The sequence below is a fragment of the Thalassophryne amazonica genome, chromosome 16 (assembly GCF_902500255.1).
Source record: "Thalassophryne amazonica chromosome 16, fThaAma1.1, whole genome shotgun sequence".
In the NCBI taxonomy this organism is placed as follows: Eukaryota; Metazoa; Chordata; class Actinopteri; order Batrachoidiformes; family Batrachoididae; genus Thalassophryne; species Thalassophryne amazonica.
Window position 1 is genome coordinate 54206841 of NC_047118.1, and position 27454 is coordinate 54234294.

The following is a 27454-nucleotide window of genomic DNA, read 5'->3' on the forward strand; positions in this document are numbered from 1 at the left end:
TATGCGCTTTGAATGACATATCCTGATCAAAAATTACTCCAAGATTTCTCACAGTATTACTAGAGGTCAGGGTAATGCCATCAGAGTAAGGATCTGGTTAGACACCATGTTTCTAAGATTTGTGGGGCCAAGTACAATAACTTCAGTTTTATCTGAGTTTAAAAGCAGGAAATTAGAGGTCATCCATGTCTTTATGTCTGTAAGACAATCCTGCAGTTTAGCTAATTGGTGTGTGTCCTCTGGCTTCATGGATAGATAAAGCTGGGTATCATCTGCGTAACAATGAAAATTTAAGCAATACCGTCTCATAATACTGCCTAAGGGAAGCATGTATAAAGTGAATAAAATTGGTCCTAGCACAGAACCTTGTGGAACTCCATAATTAACTTTAGTCTGTGAAGAAGATTCCCCATTTACATGAACAAATTGTAATCTATTAGACAAATATGATTCAAACCACCGCAGCGCAGTGCCTTTAATACCTATGGCATGCTCTAATCTCTGTAATAAAATTTTATGGTCAACAGTATCAAAAGCAGCACTGAGGTCTAACAGAACAAGCACAGAGATGAGTCCACTGTCCGAGGCCATAAGAAGATCATTTGTAACCTTCACTAATGCTGTTTCTGTACTATGATGAATTCTAAAACCTGACTGAAACTCTTCAAATAGACCATTCCTCTGCAGAGCCGGCACCATCAGTGGTCGGGACTTGTGACCCCTCGGCAGAGGTGCCGCTAGGGATTTTGGGGCCCATGAAAAGAAACCTTATTGTGTTTTCCATAAGCGGCCGCTAAGCGGGTAAAACATTTTGATACTGTTTTACATAAAACTACTATGCATTTAAATGATGTTTTTGACTATCATTCCCATATTTGTGTAAAGAAAAACATGACTTGACAATTACTTGTCAGGGAAGCACTGAAATTACAATGAAATCATTTTGATTCAGTTGTTTGCTGCAAGACTGATACTCGACTACATACAGTACAGACAATACATACAGTATTTGCTGCAGACAAAGAGGTATGTTAACAATCAAAATGACTTTATAGTCATAAAGAATTGTCATGTACCTTTTTCCTGTAATTATTCAAAGCATCTTGCTTTTAATGCTGACATTCTATATATTATAGCCAACTGGCTTGTGTGTGTGTGTGTGTGTGTGTGTGTGTGTGTGTGTATGGCTACAATCACGCAAAAAAAGGGGAGAGCTGAAATTTCCCATTTGGTATGCTTGTGTATTTTAGGTCAAGGATGAATGCGACGAAAATGGAAAGTTGATAGGACAAATATTTTGGAGAAATTGGCAATTTTAGCTAACCAGCAAACAGTGGACATTGTGCAGCAATGCACCATGGGAGTTTGGGGTTTGAGGGTTTGAAATGATGTAATTGTGGTTCATGTTAGTTTAACAGTGTTGTTAGTGTTACTGATTCATTGTGTTTTGTAGTTGAATCGGATTAGTCAGTTTAGGTACGTCTCATGTTGCCGTTACCATGAGTGAGTTAACCCTTTGGGGCCGACGCCATCATATACGAAGGCTAAGACCAAGCTTTACTAAATTATAAATAACTCTTTAATGATATGAGATAGAAACATACTTTTTTTTTTTGCTGAAAAGTTAACTCCGCAGACTTTCGAGCCAGCCATTGGCCATCTTTGTACTCCTCATAGAAGCTGTGTGATGTGTGCAATGTGAATGTCCAATCGGAATTGGTTCACCGTCACATGGTTTTCCAAAATCCAATCGTAGGGTAGATTTACCTCACGTGAAAAGCCAAAGATACTATTGGGCTCCAGTGCGCCCTGCGTCATTACGCACAGCGATCAGTGAAAGCAGACGGAGCAGATGGAGAGCCTCTAATGACAATCTCACATGCTCAAACAAAGAGTGTGTAACTATCAGGATTGCTCCACTAGTTTGCATGTGAATGTTACTGGATAACTCTGTTGCTTTCTCGGCGTAAAGCACTGTTTACCATATCAATGGAGTGAGGGGGAGGGCCACTCCTCAGACTGTAAGGAGTCAAAGTGGGCCAAAGTGTGAATGAAAGCTGCTTTAAGAGCACCACAGAACAGTAGAAGTTTGTGATGTAACCTTTGTGTAATAGCAGACAGAAATTGCTTTGAGATGAAGACAAACAAAATGCATAGACCATTTTGTATATATTGTTCAAATTGTGCATTTGAGTTATTGTCTGAACCTTTTTGTTGTACAATCTTTCACACAAGACCACAAATTACCTTTATAAAGTGTCAAAACACTTGTTTCTTATAGTTTGCTGTGTGTTTTGAATAAATGTGTGTGGAAAATTATTTCCGCTTTACTTTTTCCTTTCTTATTTCTGATTGTAAACCTTTATTACACTTATAAAACACAACAAAACCATATATATTTTGAAAGCACAGGTTGTCCTGAAAAAAGAGACATAAAACTTGATTGTGGGATGCAGGGAGAGCTGTTAACAGTAATAATAAACCATTGATGCTAGGCGAGTGAACTGTCCAAAAAAATGCCCTCTGACCCTAGAGGGTTAAATTTCATGTTGCTGGTACCATGAGTGAAAATTGTAGTGTCTTTTATGTCTTCCGCTTCTGTTTCTGTTTCTAGTGTTGCCAACTTGGCGACTTTCTCGCTAAATCTGCTGACTTTCCAAACCCTTATTTTCTCAAAAGTGACTTGTGACAAATCTATCTACTTTAACTGGTATCATTGGACACTTTTCTGGTGTTTGGTGATTCAAAAGTGAAAGCACGTATTGATCTACAGTCCCTGTTCTCACTGAGCAGCAGTGAGTACTGCCATGAGGTCCCTACCACCCCAAAGCAGTCACAAGTGGTCAGTAAACATTGTGCTCCACGGCAGCTGCAAAGCACTGGGAGCAGCACAGATGGAGAACTACACTCCTCCACATTCAAAGTGCAAATGAATCACGCATGCGCAGTGCCGCTGCGGCTGATACCGCCCAGTTTTAGAGCAGGATATAAACAAAAAATTTGTTTCTCACCTAAATCATTACAGCTGCAATGATCTGATCACTGAATCGCAAACCTAACTTGGACTCCGTCAGCCTACTTACCTCGTTTGCTGCACAGCCTGACCTTGAGAAGTTATTTTATTTTGAGAAGTGATGGCCAATTTTAAAGGCAAAATGAATAAACAAACCAAGAATCAAGATTATTTGTAGTTCTAAATATTACTAAGGTGTTTTACTCACTTTTTGTCTCTCCTACGACATTATTCTTTTTCCTACAGCATCTGTTACGACATGATTATGCAAATAATATGATAATTAGACAATGACATTATTTACCAACTTCTAGCGATTTTTAGGACAGCAAACAGCTACTTTTCTTACTGAGGAGTTGGCAACAGTGTCTGTTTCTGCCTGTATAAGATTAGAAGCATTTGCTTGTGGCACAATGTGGGAAAGACAAAATGCTGTGTGTGTGTGTATGTGTGTGTGTTGTCGCTTCGATCACAGAGAAACTGTGGGGAGCGGACATTTACCGTTTGGTATGCTTATGTATTTTTGGGCAAGGATGGATGCTGCCAAAAGGGAAAGTAGGACTATGGATATTACCTAACAACACCAGCCAGAATTCTTGTTGGTTTGTAGGTGAGCAAATACTTAATTAATTAATTAATTAAAAATCCTACAATGTGATTTTCAGATTTTTTTTTTTTTTTTTTTTTTTTAGAACACAGTTGAAGTGTCCCTACGATAAAAATTACAGACCTCTCCATTCTTTGCAAGTGGGATAACTTGCAAAATCAACAGTGTGTAGCAGGATGAAGGTCCCGGGTCCTGATTGAAAAGACGTTCCCGCTAGCTTGGCTAACGGGGAAGTCCCCTTTGGCTGACCTGGTAGAGGAATGGTCTTTAGTGCGAGCCGTCCGGGTTTGATCCCACCGCCGTCCCGGCCACAAAGGTTCTGCGGTCACAAGTGGATCAAATAATTATTTTCCTCACTGTATAGACACACGCCACTCCTACAGTTAACTTAAATTTTCTAATTCATCTAGCTGCAGGTCTTTGGACGTGGTAAAGAAACCCGAGGGAACCTACGCGAACACGGGGAGAGCATGCAAACTCCACACAGAAAGGGAGGGAACTGATCCCATAACCTTTTTGCTCTAAGGCAGCAGTGCTAACCACTAAGGCCAGGTTCACATGGCAGGATAATTAGGCCGATATCGGACCCGATCTTCCCCTTCTGACAATCTTAAGGACGCACCGACAATCGTGATGACGCTACAGATAATCTTATCCTGCCATGTGTGGTGTGTTAAAAGTGCTCTGATCTGCTCGGAAGGGGCGTCAGGAGCACTCCGATCGCAAATCGGGGATATTCATCATGTTGGATGTTTTTGGCCCGATATCGCAGCGTGTGTTGTGTCCTCCGACCACAAACGAGCACACAGCCTGCTGAATGTGAGGTGCAGCCAATCAGAAAGCGAGGTGACGTACGGAGCAGAAAATAAAATCAAAACAGCTGTTCTGACTTACCAGAGAGTCAGTGGTCGTGCTGTCTCCACTCCTTTAAAGAACGCCTTTTTCTTTTTCTTTTTGTATTGTTTTTTCCCTGTTTTAAATAGTCCACAAAGTATCTCTGTTTGTTTACTCTGAAGTCACGTTTAATATCGAGAGATTTTGCGAGATTTCCTGTCTGAACTGTAAATAAATGTTCGTGTGTGAAATCTGTTCGTGTGTGGTGTTGTTATTACCGTGTGACTGAACACCACACACTGTACGACCAAACCTGTCAGATCCATGATTTTTTATCTTCACGTGTGTGGTCTCTCAGGTTTTGGAAACCTAAAGATAATTTTAAAATCCTGTTGTGTGAACCAGGCTTAAACCACCATGCCTTCTTGCAGAATCCAGCGATCAGAAATGTCTTGTATTCTTCACTAAGGGCCCTTGGGCAAGGTCCTTAATCCCCAAGTTGCTTCTGGTGTGTAGTGAGGACCTTGCATGGCAGCACCCTATTGGTGTGTGTGTGTGTGTGTGTGGTGTGTGTGTGTGTGTGTGTGTGTGTGTGTGTGTGTGTGTGTGTGTGTGTGTGTGTGTGTGTGTGTGTGTGTGTGTGTGTGTGTGTGTGTGTGTGTGTGTGTGAATGGGTGAATGTGAGGCATAATTGTAAAGCACTTTGAGCATCTGATGCAGATGTAAAAATGCTATATAATGCAATCCATTTACCTGAGGCTTTTCCAGTGCGTGGGAATAATGTCATCATCACATACATTATGGAATTCTGATCATGTGAAGATACACGTAACTTGAAATAAAAATGGAATGAAAATTTCCTTCTTTTCACAGCTAAGGTTTGGTAGCCACCAGGGCTACTGGTCCTTGTCATAAAGATGACAAAGAGCAAGTCAGGATCATGTCAGTTGTGGCTTCCAGGCAGTGTGGTTTTTCCTCATCTTCTTCCTTACATTTTCAAGCTGGATGGACCACACACACTTAATATATATGTATATATATATATATATATATATATATATATATATATATATATATATATATATATAGTTTTCCTGGGGGATTTCAATGCCCTCGTGGGCAACGACAGTGAGACCTGGAGGGGGGTGATCGGGAAGCATGGCCTCCCCGATTTGAACCCGAGTGGTGTTCAGTTGTTGGACTTCTGTGCTAGTCACAGTTTGTCCATCACGAACACCATGTTCGAGCACAAGGGTGTCCATAAGTGCACGTGGCACCAGGACACCCTGAGCCGGAGGTCGATGACGTCTTTGTAGTTGTATCATCTGACCTTCGGCCACTTGTCTTGGACACTCGAGTGAAGAGAGGGGCTGAGCTGTCGACCGATCACCACCTGGTGGTGAGTTGGATCCGCTGGGAAGGGAGGAAGCCGGTCAGACCTGGCAGGCCCAAACGTATCGTGAGGGTCTGCTGGGAATGACTGGCGGAACCCTCTGTCAGCGAGGTCTTCAACTCCCACCTCCGGGAGAGCTTCTCCCAGATCCTGGGGGAGGTTGGAGACATGGAGTCCGAGTGGACCATGTTCTCCACCTCCATTGTCGATGTGGCCGCTCGTAGCTGTGGTCACAAGGTCTCTGGTGCCTGTCGCGGCAGCAATCCCCGAACCCGGTGGTGGACGCCGGAAGTAAGGGATGCCGTCAAGCTGAAGAAGGAGTCCTACTTGTCCTTGTAGGTGGGACCCCGGAGACAGCTGACAGGTACCGGCAGGCCAAGCGTGCTGCAGCCTGTGCGGTCACAGAGGCAAAAACTCGGGTATGGGAGGAGTTTGGAGAGAGCATGGAGGAGGACTATTGATCGGCCTCGAAGAAATTCTGGCAAACCGTCCGACGCCTCAGGAGGCGGAAGCAGCTCTCCACCAGCACTGTCTACGGTGTGGGTGGGGAGCTGTTGACCCTGACTGGGGATGTTGTTGGGCGGTGGAAGGACTACTTCGAGGATCTCCTCAATCCCATCGTCACGTCTTCCAAAGAGGAAGCAGAGACTGGGGACTCAGAGGCAGACTCATCCATTACCTAGGCCGAAGTCACCGAGGTGGTTAGAAAGCTCCTTGGTGGCAAGGCTCCTGGGGTGGATGAAATCCGTCCTGAGTACCTTAAGTCTCTGGATGTTGTGGGACTGTCTTGGCTGACACGCCTCTGCAACATCACGTGGCGGTCGGTGACAGTGCCTCTGGATTGGCAGACCGGGGTGGTGGTCCCTCTGTTTAACACACACAAGGCCAAGGACTGGTCAAATGACCAATCTACCTCTAAGGCCCACAGGAGAGTCAAATGACTCCAAGATCCCCTGTGGAGAGCTACTTCTGTTATGTAAACAAGGAAGTCTCAGAACACCTCAGGGGAGGGGCTGACTTGGCTAGCCACATTCTTGTGTTTGCATATTTGCTGTCTGTGTGCCTGCTTAGCTGAAAGGGCGGCTGAAATGGACCAAAAAACACACCAAAAGAAAACTTTGTTTTCTGGATTTTATTGAAATGTACCAAAATGTACCAAAAAACACACCAGAAAACCAAAATATATACAATAGGTACAGGTTACAGTCACTCACAATGACTAACAGTCCCCACACTGCCATGGAAGGTCTTTTCTGCATTTGCCACAAGTATACTTGTTGCATTTCAATACAATTCAGAAAACAAAATTTCATCTCTCCCCCAGGGTAAAGTTATTTATCCACCTAAGCACAAATCAGCAGCACTTTCTGCTAAGCAGGCACACAGACAGCAAATATGCAAACACAAGAATGTGGCTAGCCAAGTCTGGGCGTCTGAGTGAGGTGTTCTGAGATTTCCTTGTTACATAACAGAAGTACAGAACAGTACATAACAGAAGTAGCTCTCCACGGAGGATCTTGGGGTCATTTGACTCTTCGTGGGCTTTACAGGTAGAAGAGAAAAGCTTTGACCTCCCAGTGTTAAGAAGGGGGACCAGAGGATGTGTTCCAACTACAGGGGGATCACACTCCTCAGCCTCCCCGGTAAGGTCTATTCCAGAGTAGAGGAGAATTCGACCGACAGTCAAACCTCGGATTCAGGAGGAGCAGTGTGGTTTTTGTCCTGGTCGTGGCACAGTGGACCAGCTCTACATGCTCCATCGGGTGCTCGTGGGTTCGTGGGAGTTCGCCCAACCAGTCCACACGTGCCTTGTGGATCTGGAGAAGGCGTTCGACCGTGTCCCTCAAGGCACCCTGTGGGGGGTGCTATGGGAGTACGGGGTCCGGGGTCCTTTGCTAAGGGCTATCCGGTCCCTGTACGACTGCAGCAGGAGCTTGGTTCGCGTTGCCGGTAGTAAGTCAAACCTGTTTCCAGTGCACGTTGGCCTCCGCCAGGGCTGCCCTTTGTCACCGGTTCTGTTCATCATCTTTATGGACAGAATTTCTAGGCGCAGCCAGGGTGTAGAGGGGGTCTGGTTTGAGAACCACAGAATCTTGTCTCTGCTGTTTGCCGATGATGTGGTTCTGTTGGCTTCGTCAAATCAGGACCTTCAGCGAGCACTGGGGCGGTTTGCAGCCGAGTGTGAAGCGTCCAGGATGAAAGTCAGCACCTCCAAATCCGAGGCCATGGTTCTCAACTGGAAAAAGGTGTTTGCCCTCTACAGTTCGGTGGAGTGTCCTTGCCTCAAGTGGAGGAGTTTAAGTACCTCAGGGTCTTGTTCATGAGTGAGGGACGGATGGAGCGTGAGATCGATAGACGGATCGGTGCAGCATCTGCAGTGATGTGGTCACTGTATCGGACCGTCATGGTGAAGAGAGAGCTGAGTAGGGGGGCAAAGCTCTCGATTTACCAATTGATCTATGTTCCAATCCTCACCTATGGTCATGAGATTTGGCTCATGACCGAAAGAACGAGATCGCGAGTACAAGCGGCAGAGATGAGTTTCCTCTGCAGGGTGGCTGGGCGCTCCCTTAGAGATAGGGTGAGGAGCTCAGTCACTCGGGAGGAGCTCAGAGTCGAGCCGCTGCTCCTCCACTGTCCGAGGCCATAAGAAGATCATTTGTAACCTTCACTAATGCTGTTTCTGTACTATGATGAATTCTAAAACCTGACTGAAACTCTTCAAATAGACCATTCCTCTGCAGATGATCAGTTAGCTGTTTTACAACTACCCTTTCAAGAATTTTGAGAGAAAAGGAAGGTTGGAGACTGGCCTATAATTAGCTAAGATAGCTGGGTCAAGTGATGGCTTTTTAAGTAATGGTTTAATTACTGCCACCTTAAAAGCCTGTGGTACATAGCCAACTAACAAAGATAGATTGGTCATATTTAAGATCGAAGAATTAAATAATGGTAGGGCTTCCTTGAGCAGCCTGGTAGGAATGGGGTCTAATAAACATGTTGATGGTTTGGATGAAGTAACTAATGAAAATAACTCAGACAGAACAATCGGAGAGAAAGAGTCTAACCAAATACCGGCATCACTGAAAGCAGCCAAAGATAACGATACGTCTTTGGGATGGTTATGAGTAATTTTTTCTCTAATAGTTAAAATTTTGTTAGCAAAGAAAGTCATGAAGTCATTACTAGTTAAAGTTAATGGAATACGCAGCTCAATAGAGCTCTGACTCTTTGTCAGCCTGGCTACAGTGCTGAAAAGAAACCTGGGGTTGTTCTTATTTTCTTCAATTAGTGATGAGTAGTAAGATGTCCTAGCTTTACGGATGGCTTTTTTTATAGAGCAACAGACTCTTTTTCCAGGCTAAGTGAAGATCTTCTAAATTAGTGAGACGCCATTTCCTCTCCAACTTACGGGTTATCTGCTTTAAGCTACGAGTTTGTGAGTTATACCACGGAGTCAGGCACTTCTGATTTAAAGCTCTCTTTTTAGAGGAGCTACAGCATCCAAAGTTGTCTTCAATGAGGATGTAAAACTATTGACGAGATACTCTATCTCACTTACAGAGTTTAGGTAGCTACTCTGCACTGTGTTGGTATATGGCATAGAGAACATAAAGAAGGAATCATATCCTTAAACCTAGTTACAGCGCTTTCTGAAAGACTTCTAGTGTAATGAAACTTATTCCCCACTGCTGGGTAGTCCATCAGAGTAAATGTAAATGTTATTAAGAAATGATCAGACAGAAGGGAGTTTTCAGGGAATACTGTTAAGTCTTCTATTTCCATACCATAAGTCAGAACAAGATCTAAGATATGATTAAAGTGGTGGGTGGACTCATTTACTTTTTGAGCAAAGCCAATAGAGTCTAATAATAGATTAAATGCAGTGTTGAGGCTGTCATTCTCAGCATCTGTGTGGATGTTAACATCGCCCACTATAATTATCTTATCTGAGCTAAGCACTAAGTCAGACAAAAGGTCTGAAAATTCACAGAGAAACTCACAGTAACGACCAGGTGGACGATAGATAATAACAAATAAAACTGGTTTTTGGGACTTCCAATTTGGATGGACAAGACTAAGAGTCAAGCTTTCAAATGAATTAAAGCTCTGTCTGGGTTTTGATTAATTAATAAGCTGGAATGGAAGATTGCTGCTAATCCTCCGCCCCGGCCCGTGCTACGAGCATTCTGACAGTTAGTGTGACTCGGGGGTGTTGACTCATTTAAACTAACATATTCATCCTGCTGTAACCAGGTTTCTGTAAGGCAGAATAAATCAATATGTTGATCAATTATTATATCATTTACCAACAGGGACTTAGAAGAGAGAGACCTAATGTTTAATAGACCACATTTAACTGTTTTAGTCTGTGGTGCAGTTGAAGGTGCTATATTATTTTTTCTTTTTGAATTTTTATGCTTAAATAGATTTTTGCTGGTTATTGGTAGTCTGGGAGCAGGCACCGTCTCTACGGGGATGGGGTAATGGGGGGATGGCAGGGGGAGAGAAGCTGCAGAGAGGTGTGTAAGACTACAACTCTGCTTCCTGGTCCCAACCCTGGATAGTCACGGTTTGGAGGATTTAAGAAAATTGGCCAGATTTCTAGAAATGAGAGCTGCTCCATCCAAAGTGGGATGGATGCCGTCTCTCCTAACAAGACCAGGTTTTCCCCAGAAGCTTTGCCAATTATCTATGAAGCCCACCTCATTTTTTGGACACCACTCAGACAGCCAGCAATTCAAGGAGAACATGCGGCTAAACATGTCACTCCCGGTCTGATTGGGGAGGGGCCCAGAGAAAACTACAGAGTCCGACACTGTTTTTGCAAAGTTACACACCGATTTAATGTTAATTTTAGTGACCTCCGATTGGCGTAACCGGGTGTCATTACTGCCGACGTGAATTACAATCTTACCAAATTTACGCTTAGCCTTAGCCAGCAGTTTCTAATTTCCTTCAATGTCGCCTGCTCTGGCCCCCGGAAGACAATTGACTATGGTTGCTGGTGTCGCTAACTTCACATTTCGCAAAACAGAGTCGCCAATAACCAGAGTTTGATCCTCGGCGGGTGTGTCGTCGAGTGGGGAAAAATGGTTAGAGATGTGAACGGGTTGGCGGTGTACACGGGGCTTCTGTTTAGGGCTACGCTTCCTCCTCACAGTCACCCAGTCAGCCTGCTTTCCCGGCTGCTCGGGATCTGCCAGGGGGTAACTAACGGCGGCTAAGCTACCTTGGTCCGCACCGACTACAGGGGCCTGGCTAGCTGTAGAATTTTCCACGGTGCGGAGCCGAGTCTCCAATTCGCCCAGCCTGGCCTCCAAAGCTACGAATAAGCTACACTTATTACAAGTACCGTTACTGCTAAAGGAGGCCGAGGAATAACTAAACATTTCACACCCAGAGCAGAAAAGTGCGGGAGAGACAGGAGAAGCCGCCATGCTAAATCGGCTAAGAGCTAGTAGCTACGCTAAGCTAGCGGATTCCTAAAAACACGCAAAGTGAATAATGTGTAAATAATTTAGAGGTGATTCAGCAGAAGGAGTGCTTTAGTTAAGGCACGTAAAGATTACACTGGGAAACAAATCGTAATCTAGATAACTAGATCAATCTAACTGCGCAGATTAAACAGCTAACAGATACAGAAAAACAACGCTGTGCTCCAGAACAGGAAGTGATACAATACCGCAGTGAGAGCCAACCACCACTCAACAAAAATATAAACGCAACACTTTTGGTTTTGCTCCCATTTTGTATGAGATGAACTCAAAGATCTAAAACTTTTTCCACATACACAATATCACCATTTCCCTCAAATATTGTTCACAAACCAGTCTAAATCTGTGATAGTGAGCACTTCTCCTTTGCTGAGATAATCCATCCCACCTCACAGGTGTGCCATATCAAGATGCTGATTAGACACCATGATTAGTGCACAGGTGTGCCTTAGACTGCCCACAATAAAAGGCCACTCTGAAAGGTGCAGTTTTATCACACAGCACGATGCCACAGATGTCGCAAGATTTAAGGGAGCGTGCAATTGGCATGCTGACAGCAGGAATGTCAACCAGAGCTGTTGCTCGTGTATTGAATGTTCATTTCTCTACCATAAGCCGTCTCCAAAGGTGTTTCAGAGAATTTGGCAGTACATCCAACCAGCCTCACAACCGCAGACCACGTGTAACCACACCAGCCCAGGACCTCCACATCCAGCATGTTCACCTCCAAGATCGTCTGAGACCAGCCACTCAGACAGCTGCTGGAACAATCAGTTTGCATAACCAAAGAATTTCTGCACAAACTGTCAGAAACCGTCTCAGGGAAGCTCATCTGCATGCTCGTCGTCCTCATCGGGGTCTCGACCTGACTCCAGTTCGTCGTCGTAACCGATTTGAGTGGGCAAATGCTCACATTCGCTGCCGTTTGGCACGTTGGAGAGGTGTTCTCTTCACAGATGATGCGAAGGAGATGTGTTGCACTGCATGAGGCAAATGGTGGTCACACCAGATACTGACTGGTATCCCCCCCAATAAAACAAAACTGCACCTTTCAGAGTGGCCTTTTATTGTGGGCAGTCTAAGGCACACCTGTGCACTAATCATGGTGTCTAATCAGCATCTTGGTATGGCACACCTGTGAGGTGGGATGGATTATCTCAGAAAAGGAGAAGTGCTCACTATCACAGATTCAGACTGGTTTGTGAACAATATTTGAGGGAAATGGTGATATTGTGTATGTGGAAAAAGTTTTAGATCTTTGAGTTCATCTCATACAAAATGGGAGCAAAACCAAAAGTGTTGCGTTTATATTTTTGTTGAGTATATATATATATATATATATATATATATATATATATATATATATATATATATATATATATATATATATATATATATATATTTGATATAATTTATATAATTTTAAAAAGTAATAAAACACAATGTCAGTTTAAACAAATGTAAGGGCACATATAACACGAAAGACGCAGAAACTGGAAGACAATCCACGAAACTAAAATGAAATGTAGAACCACGAAATGGTCCACCTGCTGTCGTGAGGAACGCACCTTCAGACAGGCGTGCATGATACTGCGGCAACTGTCATGCATGCTTGTGTTCGCTCGCACGAACACAGTGCGAGCACGTGGAAAGTCGCACACACAGCAGTGGAGGAAAAAATAAGGGCCCCTTCACACATAATACGAAAGACACAGAAACTGAAAGAAAATCTGTGAAGCAAACACAAAATTGGGAACCATGAAACATTCCACCTGTTGTCATGAGGGACGCACGGTCGCACAGGCGTGCATGACACACCGGTGATAGTTTTGTGCATGCTCGTGCGCATGCATGAATATAGTGCGAGCAGCTGGCGCGTGTGGAACCACATCGCACACTGCTATGGTGAAACAAAAAATAAAAAATACAGGTCACCTGTGGGATTCAAACCTGCAATTTACAAAAGCTCTGATTAACAGATAGAAACTTTACCACTGCACTACCATTGCTGTCCTATAGCAGTAGCATAAAATGCCTAAAATCAACAAGGAGATGAACATATTTTTTAAAAAGAGAGAAATTAAATGATGTAGATGAAGAGGAAGTCTTTGATTACGGTGAAAAAGCGCCGTAATAACTGTCAAAACATGGGGCGTCCCATGGAGTGATTTCCTGCATGGCAGGATATTCACCAGCGTGAATACCGCTGCGGTGGTGTAGCGGTCAGCTGAAGCAATATGTGTTTTAATTTGTTTCCACGTGAGGACAGCATGCCGATGTCCACGCTTCATGCTGTAGTTATGCGACTTAATATCCTGCAAGCCAGTACAGGTGTTCACAAGTTATGACTTGCGAGCACAGATAGTAAAGATACTATTCTGACATGCTTTTGCACATAAGACTGGCATAGCATGTTTCAAGCACACACATATATGTCAAAAGGTGTGGGGGACATGCCCCCCCATCCCCCACCAAATTGCACCCATGCACCTTATACCTTCCCCAGCTATTAGTCAGGTGTCCCTTTGTGGATCAGTGCGGGGAAAACCAAAGAGCTGGTGGTGGACGTCCGCAGGTACAGGCACTCTCCACTGACAACAGTGAAGATCCAGGGAATGTATATTGAGATTGTGGACTGGACTCTTACAAGTACCTGGGTGTTCACCAAAACAATAATCTGGACTGGTCAAAAAACACTACTGCACTTTACAAGAAAGCCCAGAGCAGACTCTACCTGCTGAGGCGACTCAGGTCCTTTGGAGTGCAGGGGGCGCTCCTGAGGTCCTTCTTTGTCTCTGTAGTGGCGTCAGCCATTTTCTAAAGAGTGCTGAGAGGAGACTTGACAAAGTGATTAGGAAGCTCAGCTCTGTCCTGAGAAGTTCCCTGGACTCACTGCAGGAGGTGGGAGAAAGGAGGGGGATGGCAAAGCTGTCATTCCTGCTGGAGAACACCTTCCAACCCATGAGTGACACCCTGACTGCAATAGAAAACTCCTTCAGTGACAGGCTGCTCCGCCCAAAGTGAGTGACGGCGTGATACCACAGATCCCTCCTTCCTGCTGTTGTCAGACTCCACAACCATCACTGTTCCCAGTGGACCACTCAGATCTCAAATCATAAAGATAGCAATAGTAACAATTTTTCTGTCTCTCATGTTCAATAATACTACACATTCTTGTGCAATAATAACTTGTACACTCATGTGGAATATTACAAAGCATTCTTTTTCTTGCTTGTAAATAGTATATATGAAAGCCTGCAACATGTTTCAAAAAAGCTGGGACAGTGGTATGTTTACCACTGTGTTACATCACCTTTCCTTCTAACAACACTCAGGAAGCATTTGGGAATTAAGGACACTAAATGTTGAAGCTTTGTAGGTGGAATTCTTTCCCATTCTTGCTTGATGTACAACTTCAGTTGTTCGACAGTCCGGGATCTCCGTTGTCATATTTTGCGCTTCATAATGCGCCACACATTTTCAATGGGCGACAGGTCTGGACTGCAGGCAGGTCAGTCTCGTACCTGCACTCTTTTACTATGAAGCCACGCTGTTGTAACACGTGCAGAATGTGGCTTGGCATTGTCTTGCTGAAATAAGCAGGGACGTCCCTGAAAAAGACGATGCTTGGATGGCAGCATGTGTTGCTCCAAAACCTGGATGTACCTTTCAACATTGATGGTGCCATCACAGATGTGTAAGTTGCCCATGTCATGGGCACTAACACACCCCCATAACATCACAGATGCTGACTTTTGAACTTTGCACTGATAACAATCTGGATGATCTTTTTCCTCTTTTGTCCGGAGGACACGACGTCCATGATTTCCAAAAACAATTTGAAATGTGGACTCATCAGACCACAGCACACTTTTCCACTTTGCGTCTATCTATTTCAAATGAGCTTGGGCCCAGGGAAGGCAGCAGCGTTTCTGGATGTTGTTGATGTATGACTTTCAATTTACATGGTAGAGTTTTAACTTGCACTTGTAGATGTAGCGACGAACTGTGTTAACTGACAATGATTTTCTGATGTGTTCCTGAGCCCACGTGGTAAGATCCTTTACACAATGATGTCAGTTTTTAGTGCAGTGCCGCCTGAGGGATCAAAGGTCACAGGCATTCAATGTTGGTTTTCGGCCTTGCCGCTTATGTTTAGAAAGTTCTCCAGATTCTCTGAATCTTCTGATTATATTATGGACTGTAGATGATGGAATCCCTAAATTCCTTGCAATTGAATGTTGAGGAACATTGTTCTTAAACTGCTGGACTATTTTTTCACGCAGTTGTTCACAAAGTGGTGATCCTCGCCCCATCTTTGCTTGTGAATGGCTGAGCCTTTTGGGGATGCTCCTTTTGTACCCAATCATGACACTCACCTGTTTCCAATTAACCTGTTCACCTGTGGAATGTTCCAAAACAGGTGTTCTTTAAGCATTCATCAACTTTCCCAGTCTTTTTCCCAGCTTTTTTGAAACATGTTGCAGGCATCCATTTCAAAATTAGCAAATATTTGCACAAAAACAAAAAAGTCTATCAGTTTGAACATTAAATATCTTGTCTTTGTGGTGTATTCAGTTGAATACAGGTTGAAGAGGATTTGCAAATCATTGTATTCTGTTTTTATTTACATTTCACACATCGTCCCAACTTCATTGGAATTGGGGTTGTAGTTATCTCTCTGCATGTAGGTGGCTGTGGGTAAAATTCTTATCAGCCCCTCAAGGTTGCAACCTGGAACATCCGTACTCTTCAAGATAGGGACAACAGTAGCCATCCCCGTAGGTGGACCGCTCTTATTGCCACTGAGCTTCAGCGCCACAACATCAATGTCGCCGCACTCAGCAAAAGCAGATTGAACGATGAAGGCTCTCTGACTGAGGATAGCGAAGGTTATACCTTCTTCTGGAGAGGGCTCCTTGCTGATGCCAGATGCATTCATGGCATTGGCTTTGCCATCAGGACTTCTCTTCTCCATGCACTAAGTGCGGCGACATCAAGCTTTGTAATGTGTTTTTTTTTGCTTGTCAGACTGTTAAATCAGCAGTTTGAAATGCAGACACTTGAGAACACAAAGACTTTGTGGGTGTTGTTGCTCTTCTGCGTCTCTGGAGGACAGTCCACAAAATTTAACCTGTTCGGTAAGTCCTCCTCTGGAGGTCATCAGTAAGTTTGGATACAGATCGCTTGCATGACCTTTGTGTTGTCATGACCTTGGCTGACCTCTGCCTGTGTCTGCTGTTGGTATACAAACAGAGGTGCAGCTCCGTGAAGGATCGGTAAGGTTGTCCGGCTCTGAGAGTGTTGCAGAGGGCCGTGTGGAGATCTACCACAACGGGACGTGGGGAACAGTTTGTGATGATGGCTGGGACCTGGCTGAGGCCCAGGTGGTGTGTCGACAGCTGCAGTTCCCCGGAGTCAAATCTGTGCAAACTGGAAATGTCTACGGAACAGGTGCATTCTATTTGTATTTATTGACCACCAGGGGGCAGGAATGCATAGAAAATCAAACTTGTCAAGTTGCAAAAAATCAATGAGCTGCCTGATATGTGACAACACAAAAATTAAAGCATCAGTGTGACTTGTGAAACAAATGTAAAACATAAGTCCCATACTCATTTTTTTAAATGAACTGTGGGGATGTGCAGGGACACGGCATAATGGGGCAGGGTGATCTGTTCCTTTTACCTTCTCCAGCTGTGATTCACAACAAAATTTATGTAGTATGTCGTCAAAGTAATTTAAAAAAGTCAACTTAAACACCATGACTTCACATTACCACTGCTCCTGTCATGGTTCACGCTTCTGGTGCTGAATTTATGATATCTGGGTTTATATTTCTCGTGTCATCTCCTGTGTATTGTATTCTTGTGCACAACCCCTGGCAAAAATTATGGAATCACCGGCCTCGGAGGATGTTCATTCAGTTGTGTAATTTTGTAGAAAAAAAGCAAATCACAGACATGACACAAAACTAAAGTCATTTCAAATGGCAACTTTCTGGCTTTAAGAAACACTATAAGAAATCAGGAAAAAAAATTGTGGCAGTCAGTAACGGTTACTTTTTTAGACCAAGCAGAGGGAAAAAAATATGGACTCACTCAATTCTGAGGAAAAAATTATGGAATCATGAAAAACAAAAGAACGCTCCAACACATCACTAGTATTTTGTTGCACCACCTCTGGCTTTTATAACAGCTTGCAGTCTCTGAGGCATGGACTTAATGAGTGACAAACAGTACTCTTCATCAAACTGGCTCCAACTTTCTCTGATTGCTGTTGCCAGATCAGCTTTGCATGTTGGAGCCTTGTCATGGACCATTTTCTTCAACTTCCACCAAAGATTTTCAATTGGATTAAGATCCGGACTATTTGCAGGCCATGACATTGACCCTATGTGTCTTTTTGCAAGGAATGTTTTCACAGTTTTTGCTCTATGGCAAGATGCATTATCATCTTGAAAAATGATTTCATCATCCCCAAACATCCTTTCAATTGATGGGATAAGAAAAGTGTCCAAAATATCAACGTAAACTTGTGCATTTATTGATGATGTAATGACAGTCATCTCCCCAGTGTTTTACCTGACATGCAGCCCCATATCATCAATGACTGTGGAAATTTACATGTTCTCTTCAGGCAGTCATCTTTATAAATGTCATTGGAACGGCACCAAACAAAAGTTCCAGCATCATCACCTTGTCCAATGCAGATTCGAGATTCATCACTGAATATGACTTTCATCCAGTCATCCACAGTCCACGATTACTTTTCCTTAGCCCATTGTAACCTTGTTTTTTTCTGTTTAGGTGTTAATGATGGCTTTCGTTTAGCTTTTCTGTATGTAAATCCCATTTCCTTTAGGCGGTTTCTTACAGTTTGGTCACAGACGTTGACTCCAGTTTCCTCCCATTTGTTCCTCATTTGTTTTGTTGTGCATTTTCGATTTTTAAATTGAAAAATCTCTTTATTAATTTTCATATTTTTTAAGAAAGAAAAACCAAGAACAGGAAGAAAGAAAAAAAATTTGACACTGAGAAACAGTGTAGACATGAATGAATGAATGTCAAAGTAACCACAATACAAACATTGGAACAACAAATATAAATAAGTAAATAGATTAAAAATAATAATAATAAGAAGAAGAAGAAGAAGAAGAAGAAGAATATTACTCCCCCCCAATCACTGCCAAAAAAAGAAAATAGTAAATAACAATAGCCAAGAAGCTGCATTACTCAAAGTTGATTGTGTTGTCAAAGAGACTGGAATAGTTTCAGGAACGGTCTCCAGACCTTTTCAAATTTACCCTCTTTCTGTTGAAGCGAGAATCTGATTTTCTCCAGTTTTAAACAGGACATGATGTCAGCCACCCACTGAGTGTGAGTGGGTGGGGAGGCATCTCTCCACCTGAGCAGAACGGCTCAGAGAGAGGTGAAGAGAGGTGAAAGATAGGATGTGTTGTTTGTTCTTATTTAAATTGGCTCGTCCTTGTGCAACACCAAAGAGTGCAATCAGGGGGTCAGGGCTCAAATGCATATCCAGCACACGAGACAGAGTCTGGAAAATCTCCCTCCAGAATTTGTTCAGACATGAACAGGACCAGAACATATGAATGAGGGAAGCTTCAACATGTTTGCATCTCATACAGTATGGACTGACATCAGGCTACATGGAGGAAAATTTCAGTTTGGAGATATGAGCTCGGTGCACCACTTTGAACTGGATCAAACTATGTCTCGCACACAGAGAGCTGGAGCTCACCAATCTGAGTATGGAGGTCCAGGAGTTCTCTGAAATAGAGGAGCCCAGATCCTCCTCCCAGGCAGCTTTGAGTTTGTCTGAGGAGGCACGCTTCAAGTCCAATAGTTTGCTGTAGATATGCGAAATAAGATGTTTTTTATTAGGGTTTAAGAAGAGAACAGTATCAACCATATTTGTGTCTATAGGGATATGTAGACTAGAAAAATGAGTAGTGATAAAATGCCGTATTTGAAGATATCTAAAGAAACTGGACTGGGAAAGGCCAAATGTTTCATTTAGTTGTTGAAATGATGCTAATGTGTTATTAAAAAACATGTCCTTGAAGCGTGCTATGCCCTTTTCCTGCCATTCTTTAAAGACAGAGTCCTGAGATGAGGGTTTGAAAAGGTGGTTAGACATGATAGGACTATAAAGAGAAAGATTAGAAAGGTCATTACATTTCCGAAATTGTGCCCAAATTTTTAATGAATGTTTCACAACCGGGTTTGTAGTGGATTTGAGTGGTGGAAGCGGGAGCAGGGATCCCAAAAAGGCCAGGGTGGACGACTCCCCACAGCGTGACTCCATCGCCACCCAGTCAGGGCAGTCAGGTTTATTGTAGCAGAATGACCAGAATGCAAGACAACGCAAATTTGCTGCCCAATAATAGAAGTGGAAATTTGGCAGAGCGAGGCCACCAGCAGCCTTAGTTTTTTGAAGGTGTGTCTTACTTAAGCGTGGCCACTTTCCCTGCCACAAATAAGATGAGATGATGGAGTCCAGCTTCACAGAGAATGACCCTGGAATGAAAACGGGAATGGTTTGAAAAAGGTACAAAAATTTAGGCAAAGTTATCATCTTAACTAGATTGATGCGGCCTATGAGTGATATGGAGAGCGGTGACCATCGAGATAAATCCTGGTTGGTTTGGTTCAGCAGAGAGATAAAATTTTCTTGATATAAATCTTTATATCTTCTTGTAACTGTAACTCCCAAGTAAGAAAATTTAGAGTTCTTAATTTGAAAAGGCCAATTACTATAGTCCAGATCCTGCGCCAGGATATTAATGGGGAAAATTTCACTCTTACTTAAATTTAATTTATAACCAGAGTGTTTTCCAAATTCCTCAAGCAGTGATAAAACAGAGGGCAATGTATCAGTTGGATGAGAGAGGAAGAGCAGGAGGTCGTCGGCGTAAAGCGAGACCCTGTGCTCCACATCACCTCTCCAGATTCCTGATATTGTGTCAAGAGTCCGTAGTGCAATAGCAAGAGGTTCAATTGCCAAATCAAAAACCAAGGGGCTTAGTGGACAGCCCTGATGGGTTCCCCGATGCAAACTGAATGGTTTAGATATCTGGGAGTTGGTACGAATGGTTGCAGTAGGGTGTGCGTAGAGAAGCTGTATCCATGAAGTAAAATTGGGGCCAAAGCCAAACTTGCTAAGGGTATTAAATAGGTAGTCCCATTCGACACGGTCAAATGCTTTCTCAGCATCACGGGAGATAAGACATTCAGGAACCTCAGTCGAAGGGGAGTAGATAATATCAAAAAGACGTCTGATATTAAAAAAGGACTGTCTACCTTTAACAAACCCAGTCTGGTCTTTAGATATAACAGAAGGAAGGATGTTTTCCAACCTCTGGGTGAGAACCTTGGCTAAGATTTTGGTATCTGTATTTATGAGGGAGATTGGTCTATAAGAGGAACATTGAATAGGATCCTTTCCTTTCTTTGCAATGAGGGTAATACAGGCTTCTGAGAAAGATTTTGGGAGGGATCCTTGGTTAAGAGATTCTAGAATAACTGAATGTAGGAATGGGGAAAGTAATGGGGAGAATTTCTTGTAAAATTCTGCAGGGAACCCATCAGGGCCTGGACATTTACCGGACTGCATTGCTGAAACGGCTGACACGATTTCTGCCTGGGATATTGGGATCTCTAATGCCTCCCTCAGGTTAGGTGTAACTTTGGGCATGTTAATATGATCGAGAAAGTCAAAAGACAAATTGGTTTCTGATTCAGAAGTATACAAATTGATATAGAAATCCCTGAAAGCTTCATTTATTTGTAAGTAATCTAAAGTTATACTGCCATTTTTTAATTGAATCTTTGGGATATTTTGTTTAGCTATAGCACCCTTTATCTGATTTGAGACTTTCCAGACTTTTCCCCATGTATGTAGAATGTGGACTTACTTTTCAGGAGTGATTGTTCTGTTGAGTATGTGGTCAATAAATCAAACTTGGTTTGGGGTTCCAGTCGTTTTTTATACAGATTGGGGCATTTATTTTGAGCATAGTGTTTGTCAATTTCTTTCAGCTGTTGGGCCAGACTAGTTCTTTCTTTTAGAGAATTTAGCTTCAAGCGGGCGGTATATGAGATAATTTGACCTCTGATATAGGCCTTGAGAGTGTCCCAAACAGTAGAGAGTGAGACCTCAGGAGTTCTGTTGATAGACAGAAAGAACCTTATTTCTTTCTCTATAAATGAGATAAAGTCATTGTCTGACAGCAAAGTTGAATTAAATCTCCACTGTCTACTCCTTTGAGGGATATCAGGGAGAGACAGGGCCAAAGTTACAGGAGCATGGTCTGAGATAGCAATACTGTGGTAATCACAGTCACAAATAAAAGGGAGGAGCTTATTATCAATAAAAAAAATAGTCAGTTCTAGAATATGTCAATCAATCAATCAATCAATTTTTTATATAGCGCCAAATCACAACAAACAGTTGCCCCAAGGCGCTTTATATTGTAAGGCAAGGCCATACAATAATTATGTAAAACCCCAACGGTCAAAACGACCCCCTGTGAGCAAGCACTTGGCGACAGTGGGAAGGAAAAACTCCCTTTTAACAGGAAGAAACCTCCAGCAGAACCAGGCTCAGGGAGGGGCAGTCTTCTGCTGGGACTGGTTGGGGCTGAGGGAGAGAACCAGGAAAAAGACATGCTGTGGAGGGGAGCAGAGATCGATCACTAATGATTAAATGCAGAGTGGTGCATACAGAGCAAAAAGAGAAAGAAACAGTGCATCATGGGAACCCCCCAGCAGTCTACGTCTATAGCAGCATAACTAAGGGATGGTTCAGGGTCACCTGATCCAGCCCTAACTATAAGCTTTAGCAAAAAGGAAAGTTTTAAGCCTAATCTTAAAAGTAGAGAGGGTGTCTGTCTCCCTGATCTGAATTGGGAGCTGGTTCCACAGGAGAGGAGCCTGAAAGCTGAAGGCTCTGCCTCCCATTCTACTCTTACAAACCCTAGGAACTACAAGTAAGCCTGCAGTCTGAGAGCGAAGCGCTCTATTGGGGTGATATGGTACTACGAGGTCCCTAAGATAAGATGGGACCTGATTATTCAAAACCTTATAAGTAAGAAGAAGAATTTTAAATTCTATTCTAGAATTAACAGGAAGCCAATGAAGAGAGGCCAATATGGGTGAGATATGCTCTCTCCTTCTAGTCCCCGTCAGTACTCTAGCTGCAGCATTTTGAATTAACTGAAGGCTTTTTAGGGAACTTTTAGGACAACCTGATAATAATGAATTACAATAGTCCAGCCTAGAGGAAATAAATGCATGAATTAGTTTTTCAGCATCACTCTGAGACAAGACCTTTCTGATTTTAGAGATATTGCGCAAATGCAAAAAAGCAGTCCTACATATTTGTTTAATATGCGCATTGAATGACATATCCTGATCAAAAATGACTCCAAGATTTCTCACAGTATTACTAGAGGTCAGGGTAATGCCATCCAGAGTAAGGATCTGGTTAGACACCATGTTTCTAAGATTTGTGGGGCCAAGTACAATAACTTCAGTTTTATCTGAGTTTAAAAGCAGGAAATTAGAGGTCATCCATGTCTTTATGTCTGTAAGACAATCCTGCAGTTTAGCTAATTGGTGTGTGTCCTCTGGCTTCATGGATAGATAAAGCTGGGTATCATCTGCGTAACAATGAAAATTTAAGCAATACCGTCTCATAATACTGCCTAAGGGAAGCATGTATAAAGTGAATAAAATTGGTCCTAGCACAGAACCTTGTGGAACTCCATAATTAACTTTAGTCTGTGAAGAAGATTCCTCATTTACATGAACAAATTGTAATCTATTAGACAAATATGATTCAAACCACCGCAGCGCAGTGCCTTTAATACCTATGGCATGCTCTAATCTCTGTAATAAAATTTTATGGTCAACAGTATCAAAAGCAGCACTGAGGTCTAACAGAACAAGCACAGAGATGAGTCCACTGTCTGAGGCCATAAGAAGATCATTTGTAACCTTCACTAATGCTGTTTCTGTACTATGATGAATTCTAAAACCTGACTGAAACTCTTCAAATAGACCATTCCTCTGCAGATATGTGTGGTGAACATGGGAGAAGAATGAATATTCTCTCAGCTGGGTGCAAAAAACGCCACACATCACATATACCATAATTGGATAAGAAGGCCCAGATAGTGAGTGACGAAAAAAAAATCTCCTTTAACAGTGGAATATCCGGATAAAATGCTGAAACCGACTTCTTCTGAAACTTCTCTGTTCTCTCACGACGTCCTGGATCAATAGAGCCTGAAATGTGGAGGTTTTAAGCTTGAAACAGGCTGACGACGGCGCCTGAGAGCGCTGAGCGACGTCTCGCACCGTGGGAAGTCCTTAAAGCGACAGTATCACCTCAAAATCTCTCATCAGCTGTTAAAATTTTTACCGAAAACCAGCTTAATTTTTCAAACCGTGTCCACTTCGATGTGTCTCACAGGTTTAGAAAAAAATTTGATCAAACAAAGCGCCAGTCTCTCAGCAACTTCTCAGACAAAGGAATTCCGATGAGGGGCTGGACGACTCCTCCCACAAGGAGTGCTCACAGGTGAATGACGTCACCGACAGGCGTGGAAAAACTCATGCATGCGCACGAGGGTTCAAGCATGTCTGACGTAAAAACATATGAATGAAATCCATATAGTTTTGGAAAAAAATAAAAAGGACCTATACTTTATGGACAGACCTCGTATGAGTTCCTCATGAAACAGGATTAAATAATAGTGAAATTGTTAAATCTAAAAGTATAACTATAACTGTGTACAAACGCGCGCCTACATACGAAAATAGTCATAAGTCAAGACTGAAATGGTCAGAGCCCACAGATAAAGAAAAAGGAGTGCTGTATTAAAATTGTGGTACATAAATGGGAACGTGTATATTATTCCACACATTTAAATATACAGAAGAAACCACCAGCTCTCTGTGTAGGAAAAAATGCAGAACTCAAAAATCACACTGCTGTGGGAGTTTTTTTTTTTTTTTTTTTTAAACAGTTATAATGATATGATCGAGGTCCAGGGTCCTGTACTCACGTGAGCGCCGCCTCCGAGTAAACAAACAATTAACATAAACATAAACACGGCCAGCGTGAAAACAAAGCGTCACTCCTCAGTCAGAAAAAGAAAAAAGGCGGTTAAATCCTGGTGATTACTTGCGCTGTGAAGATTGAGGTAAAGTGTCGATATAGTTCTGCGCCTCGTCCACAGAGCCGAGCCACTTTCTGTTTCCACCGGGTAGGGTCACACGGAGCCAGGCAGGGAAAAGTAAAGCAGGCTTGAGACCCAATGAGTAGAGCGAAGCCATCACGTCCTTATATCCCGCACGCTGGGTGACGACCTCAGGGCTGTAATCTTCCACGACTCGCACCGGCTTCCCCTGGTACTCAAGTTTTCCCCTGCGTCTAGCCTCTCGGATGAGAAGCTCCTTCACCTGAACCTGGTGTAGGCGGAGAATAACCGGGCGCAGCCGCTGATCTGGTGCGGGTTTCGGGGCGAGTGATCGGTGAGCCCGATCCAGCTCAGGCGGGGATGGAAGGGTGTCGCGGCCATATATGTCACATAACAGGCTGGAGAAGAAATCCGTGGGGCGTCCGCTCTCGATAAACTCCAGTAAGCCCAAGATGCGGATGTTCTGTCATCTGCTTCTGCTCTCTAAGTCCGATATCTTAGCTTTTAGCTTGGCGTTATCTTCTTGTAGATTTGAGCAGAGGTTTTCCACATCTGTCAGGCGCTGGCTCAGGTCGTCAGTAACAAGTTCCAATGATGAAACACGCTGGCCGTGTTCCTCCACCGCGAGCCGGGTCTGGTCCAATTTGGCATCAAGTTGGCTGAAGGTGGCTTTAAAGTCCGCAGACAGCGCCACACGGGTGCTCCTCAAGTAACGATGTTATTGCCTCGAGGGTTATGCTAACATTAGCCTCATCCTTCTTGCTCGATTTGGCCAACTTTTGAGACATATTCAAAAATTACGATTACTAAAAGAAAAAAAAAAGTCTAACGGAGGTTGACTGTGCGATACGTGGCACAAAAATAGGTATGGAGGACTTGGTAGTACTAAAAGTTAAAGTTTAGCCGGAGCGCTGGCAAAACACGTCTACTCCATCACACCATCAGACCGGAAGTCCCACCGCATTTTTGATTTTTGAGACATATTGCTTTAAGTTTTCTGTCTTGACGCTTTGATCTCTTCCTTGGTCTACCAGTATGTTTGCCTTTAACAACCTTCCCATGTTGTTTGTATTTGGTCCAGAGTTTAGACACAGCTGACTGTGAACAACCAACATCTTTTGCAACATTGCGTGATGATTTACCCTCTTTTAAGAGTTTGATAATCCTCTCCTTTGTTTCAATTGACATCTCTCGTGTTGGAGCCATGATTCATGTCAGTCCACTTGGTGCAACAGCTCTCCAAGGTGTGATCACTCCTTTTTAGATGCAGACTAACGAGCAGATCTGATTTGATGCAGATGTTAGTTTTGGGGATGAAAATTTACTGTTGTGAAAGTGTAGGAATACGGACCCACAACAGGGGGCGTAAATGAACGGGCAATGGATAAGCCAAAACAGTAACAATTTAATGTTGTAAATTGTGCACAACGGAATACAGACAACAACAAGTTTGGAACTACAGTCAATTACACGTTGGGTGACGTGTGGGCAGGCTTGAGGATAGGAGACGTCCGTCCAGAACCGAGCCGGATCCCACACGGCCCTCACCGCCAACGGATCTGAAGAACACTGGAGCCGCCAAGTCCTGAGTCCCCAGGTGGCCACCGTCTCCAGCTGTCAGACCTGGCACTGCTGGCAGAGAATAAAAACAGCACAGGTGAGTGTGAGTACGCACACTCAGTAATCCCACAGTCTGTGTTCTTTTGGGAGGGAGCACCTCCACCTCCAATCACACACTCGTGCAGCTCCTGTTTAACCACTTATCTGGTTGGGGTGTGAGGCGAAGCCGTCGCTAATCACACCAAACTCCAATCCCACAGATAAGGCAAACACCACAGGAAAACGGCTGCAAAAGAGTTCAGACTATTATTCAGTTTTGAGTCAGCAGAGAAGTTACCTCCAAGGTAGCTGATTTCTTGGCGGGGAGGTGGAGTTGCAGTCCGGCCTTTATGGTGGTGGTGATGTGGATGAGTGACAGCTGGTGCTGATGACGAGTGACAGCTGTCACTCCCGGTTGCTATGACGCCCTCTCGTGCTTGAAGCCCGCACTTCAAGCAGGGCGCCATCTGGTGGTGGTGGGCCAGCAGTACCTCCTCTTCAGCGGCCCACACAACATTTACAGGGTGATTCCATAATTTATTTCTCAGAATTGAGTGAGTCCATATTTTTTTTCCCTCTGCTTGGTCTAAAAAAGTAACCATTACTGACTGCCACAATTTTTTTTCCTGATTTCTTATAGTGTTTCTTAAAGCCAGATAGTTGCCATTTGAAATGACTTTAGTTTTGTGTCATGTCTGTGATCTGCTTTTTTTCTACAGAATTAAACAACTGAATGAACATCCTGTGAGGCTGGTGATTCCATAATTTTTGCCAGGGGTTGTATATTATCTGGTATTCCTCATCTATGTTAATTAGTCAAGTTTTCCTGTTTATTATTTCACTCATCACTCACTCATCTTCAACCGCTTACTCCAAATAAGGGTCGTGGGTCATGCGAAAGTACACTGTACGTTCAGGAACACGACGTTGGCCAGTCGCTGTGTTTTACAACCTGATTGACATTGCAGCACTGAATGCACATCTGTTTTTTGTATACTTGGGTTTTGTCTTTAGAGTTACTTCTTACAAATGTAACTGAAACTATTTGTTAACTTTTTTATGTAAAAAAAAATAAATGATCTTGACCAAACAATTACCAAAAATGTAAAAACATTTATTCTCAACATGGCTCAGACTATCTGGTCCTTTTGAGGAGTGGGTCTTTTTCACTGTAAAGCACTTTGGCATTCTTTCCTGTCCTTCTCCCTAACCCCCACTGAGTAGAGTGTAACGGCCTCATTTACATAACACTGGTGACAAGCTGGGCTGTTCACAGCCGCCA

At 43.3% G+C, this 27454-nt stretch overlaps 1 protein-coding gene across 1 annotated transcript; it reads left to right on the plus strand.

The window, feature by feature from the left end:
- Positions 1–1006: 1006 nt before the first annotated feature.
- On the plus strand, positions 1007–16882 carry LOC117528731 (galectin-3-binding protein A-like). The gene is made up of 3 exons (XM_034191368.1): positions 1007–1026; positions 16377–16486; positions 16602–16882. The coding sequence occupies exons 2-3, from the start codon at positions 16399–16401 to the stop codon at positions 16880–16882; spliced, it is 369 nt and encodes a 122-aa protein (XP_034047259.1). The 5' UTR covers positions 1007–1026; positions 16377–16398.
- Positions 16883–27454: the final 10572 nt, after the last annotated feature.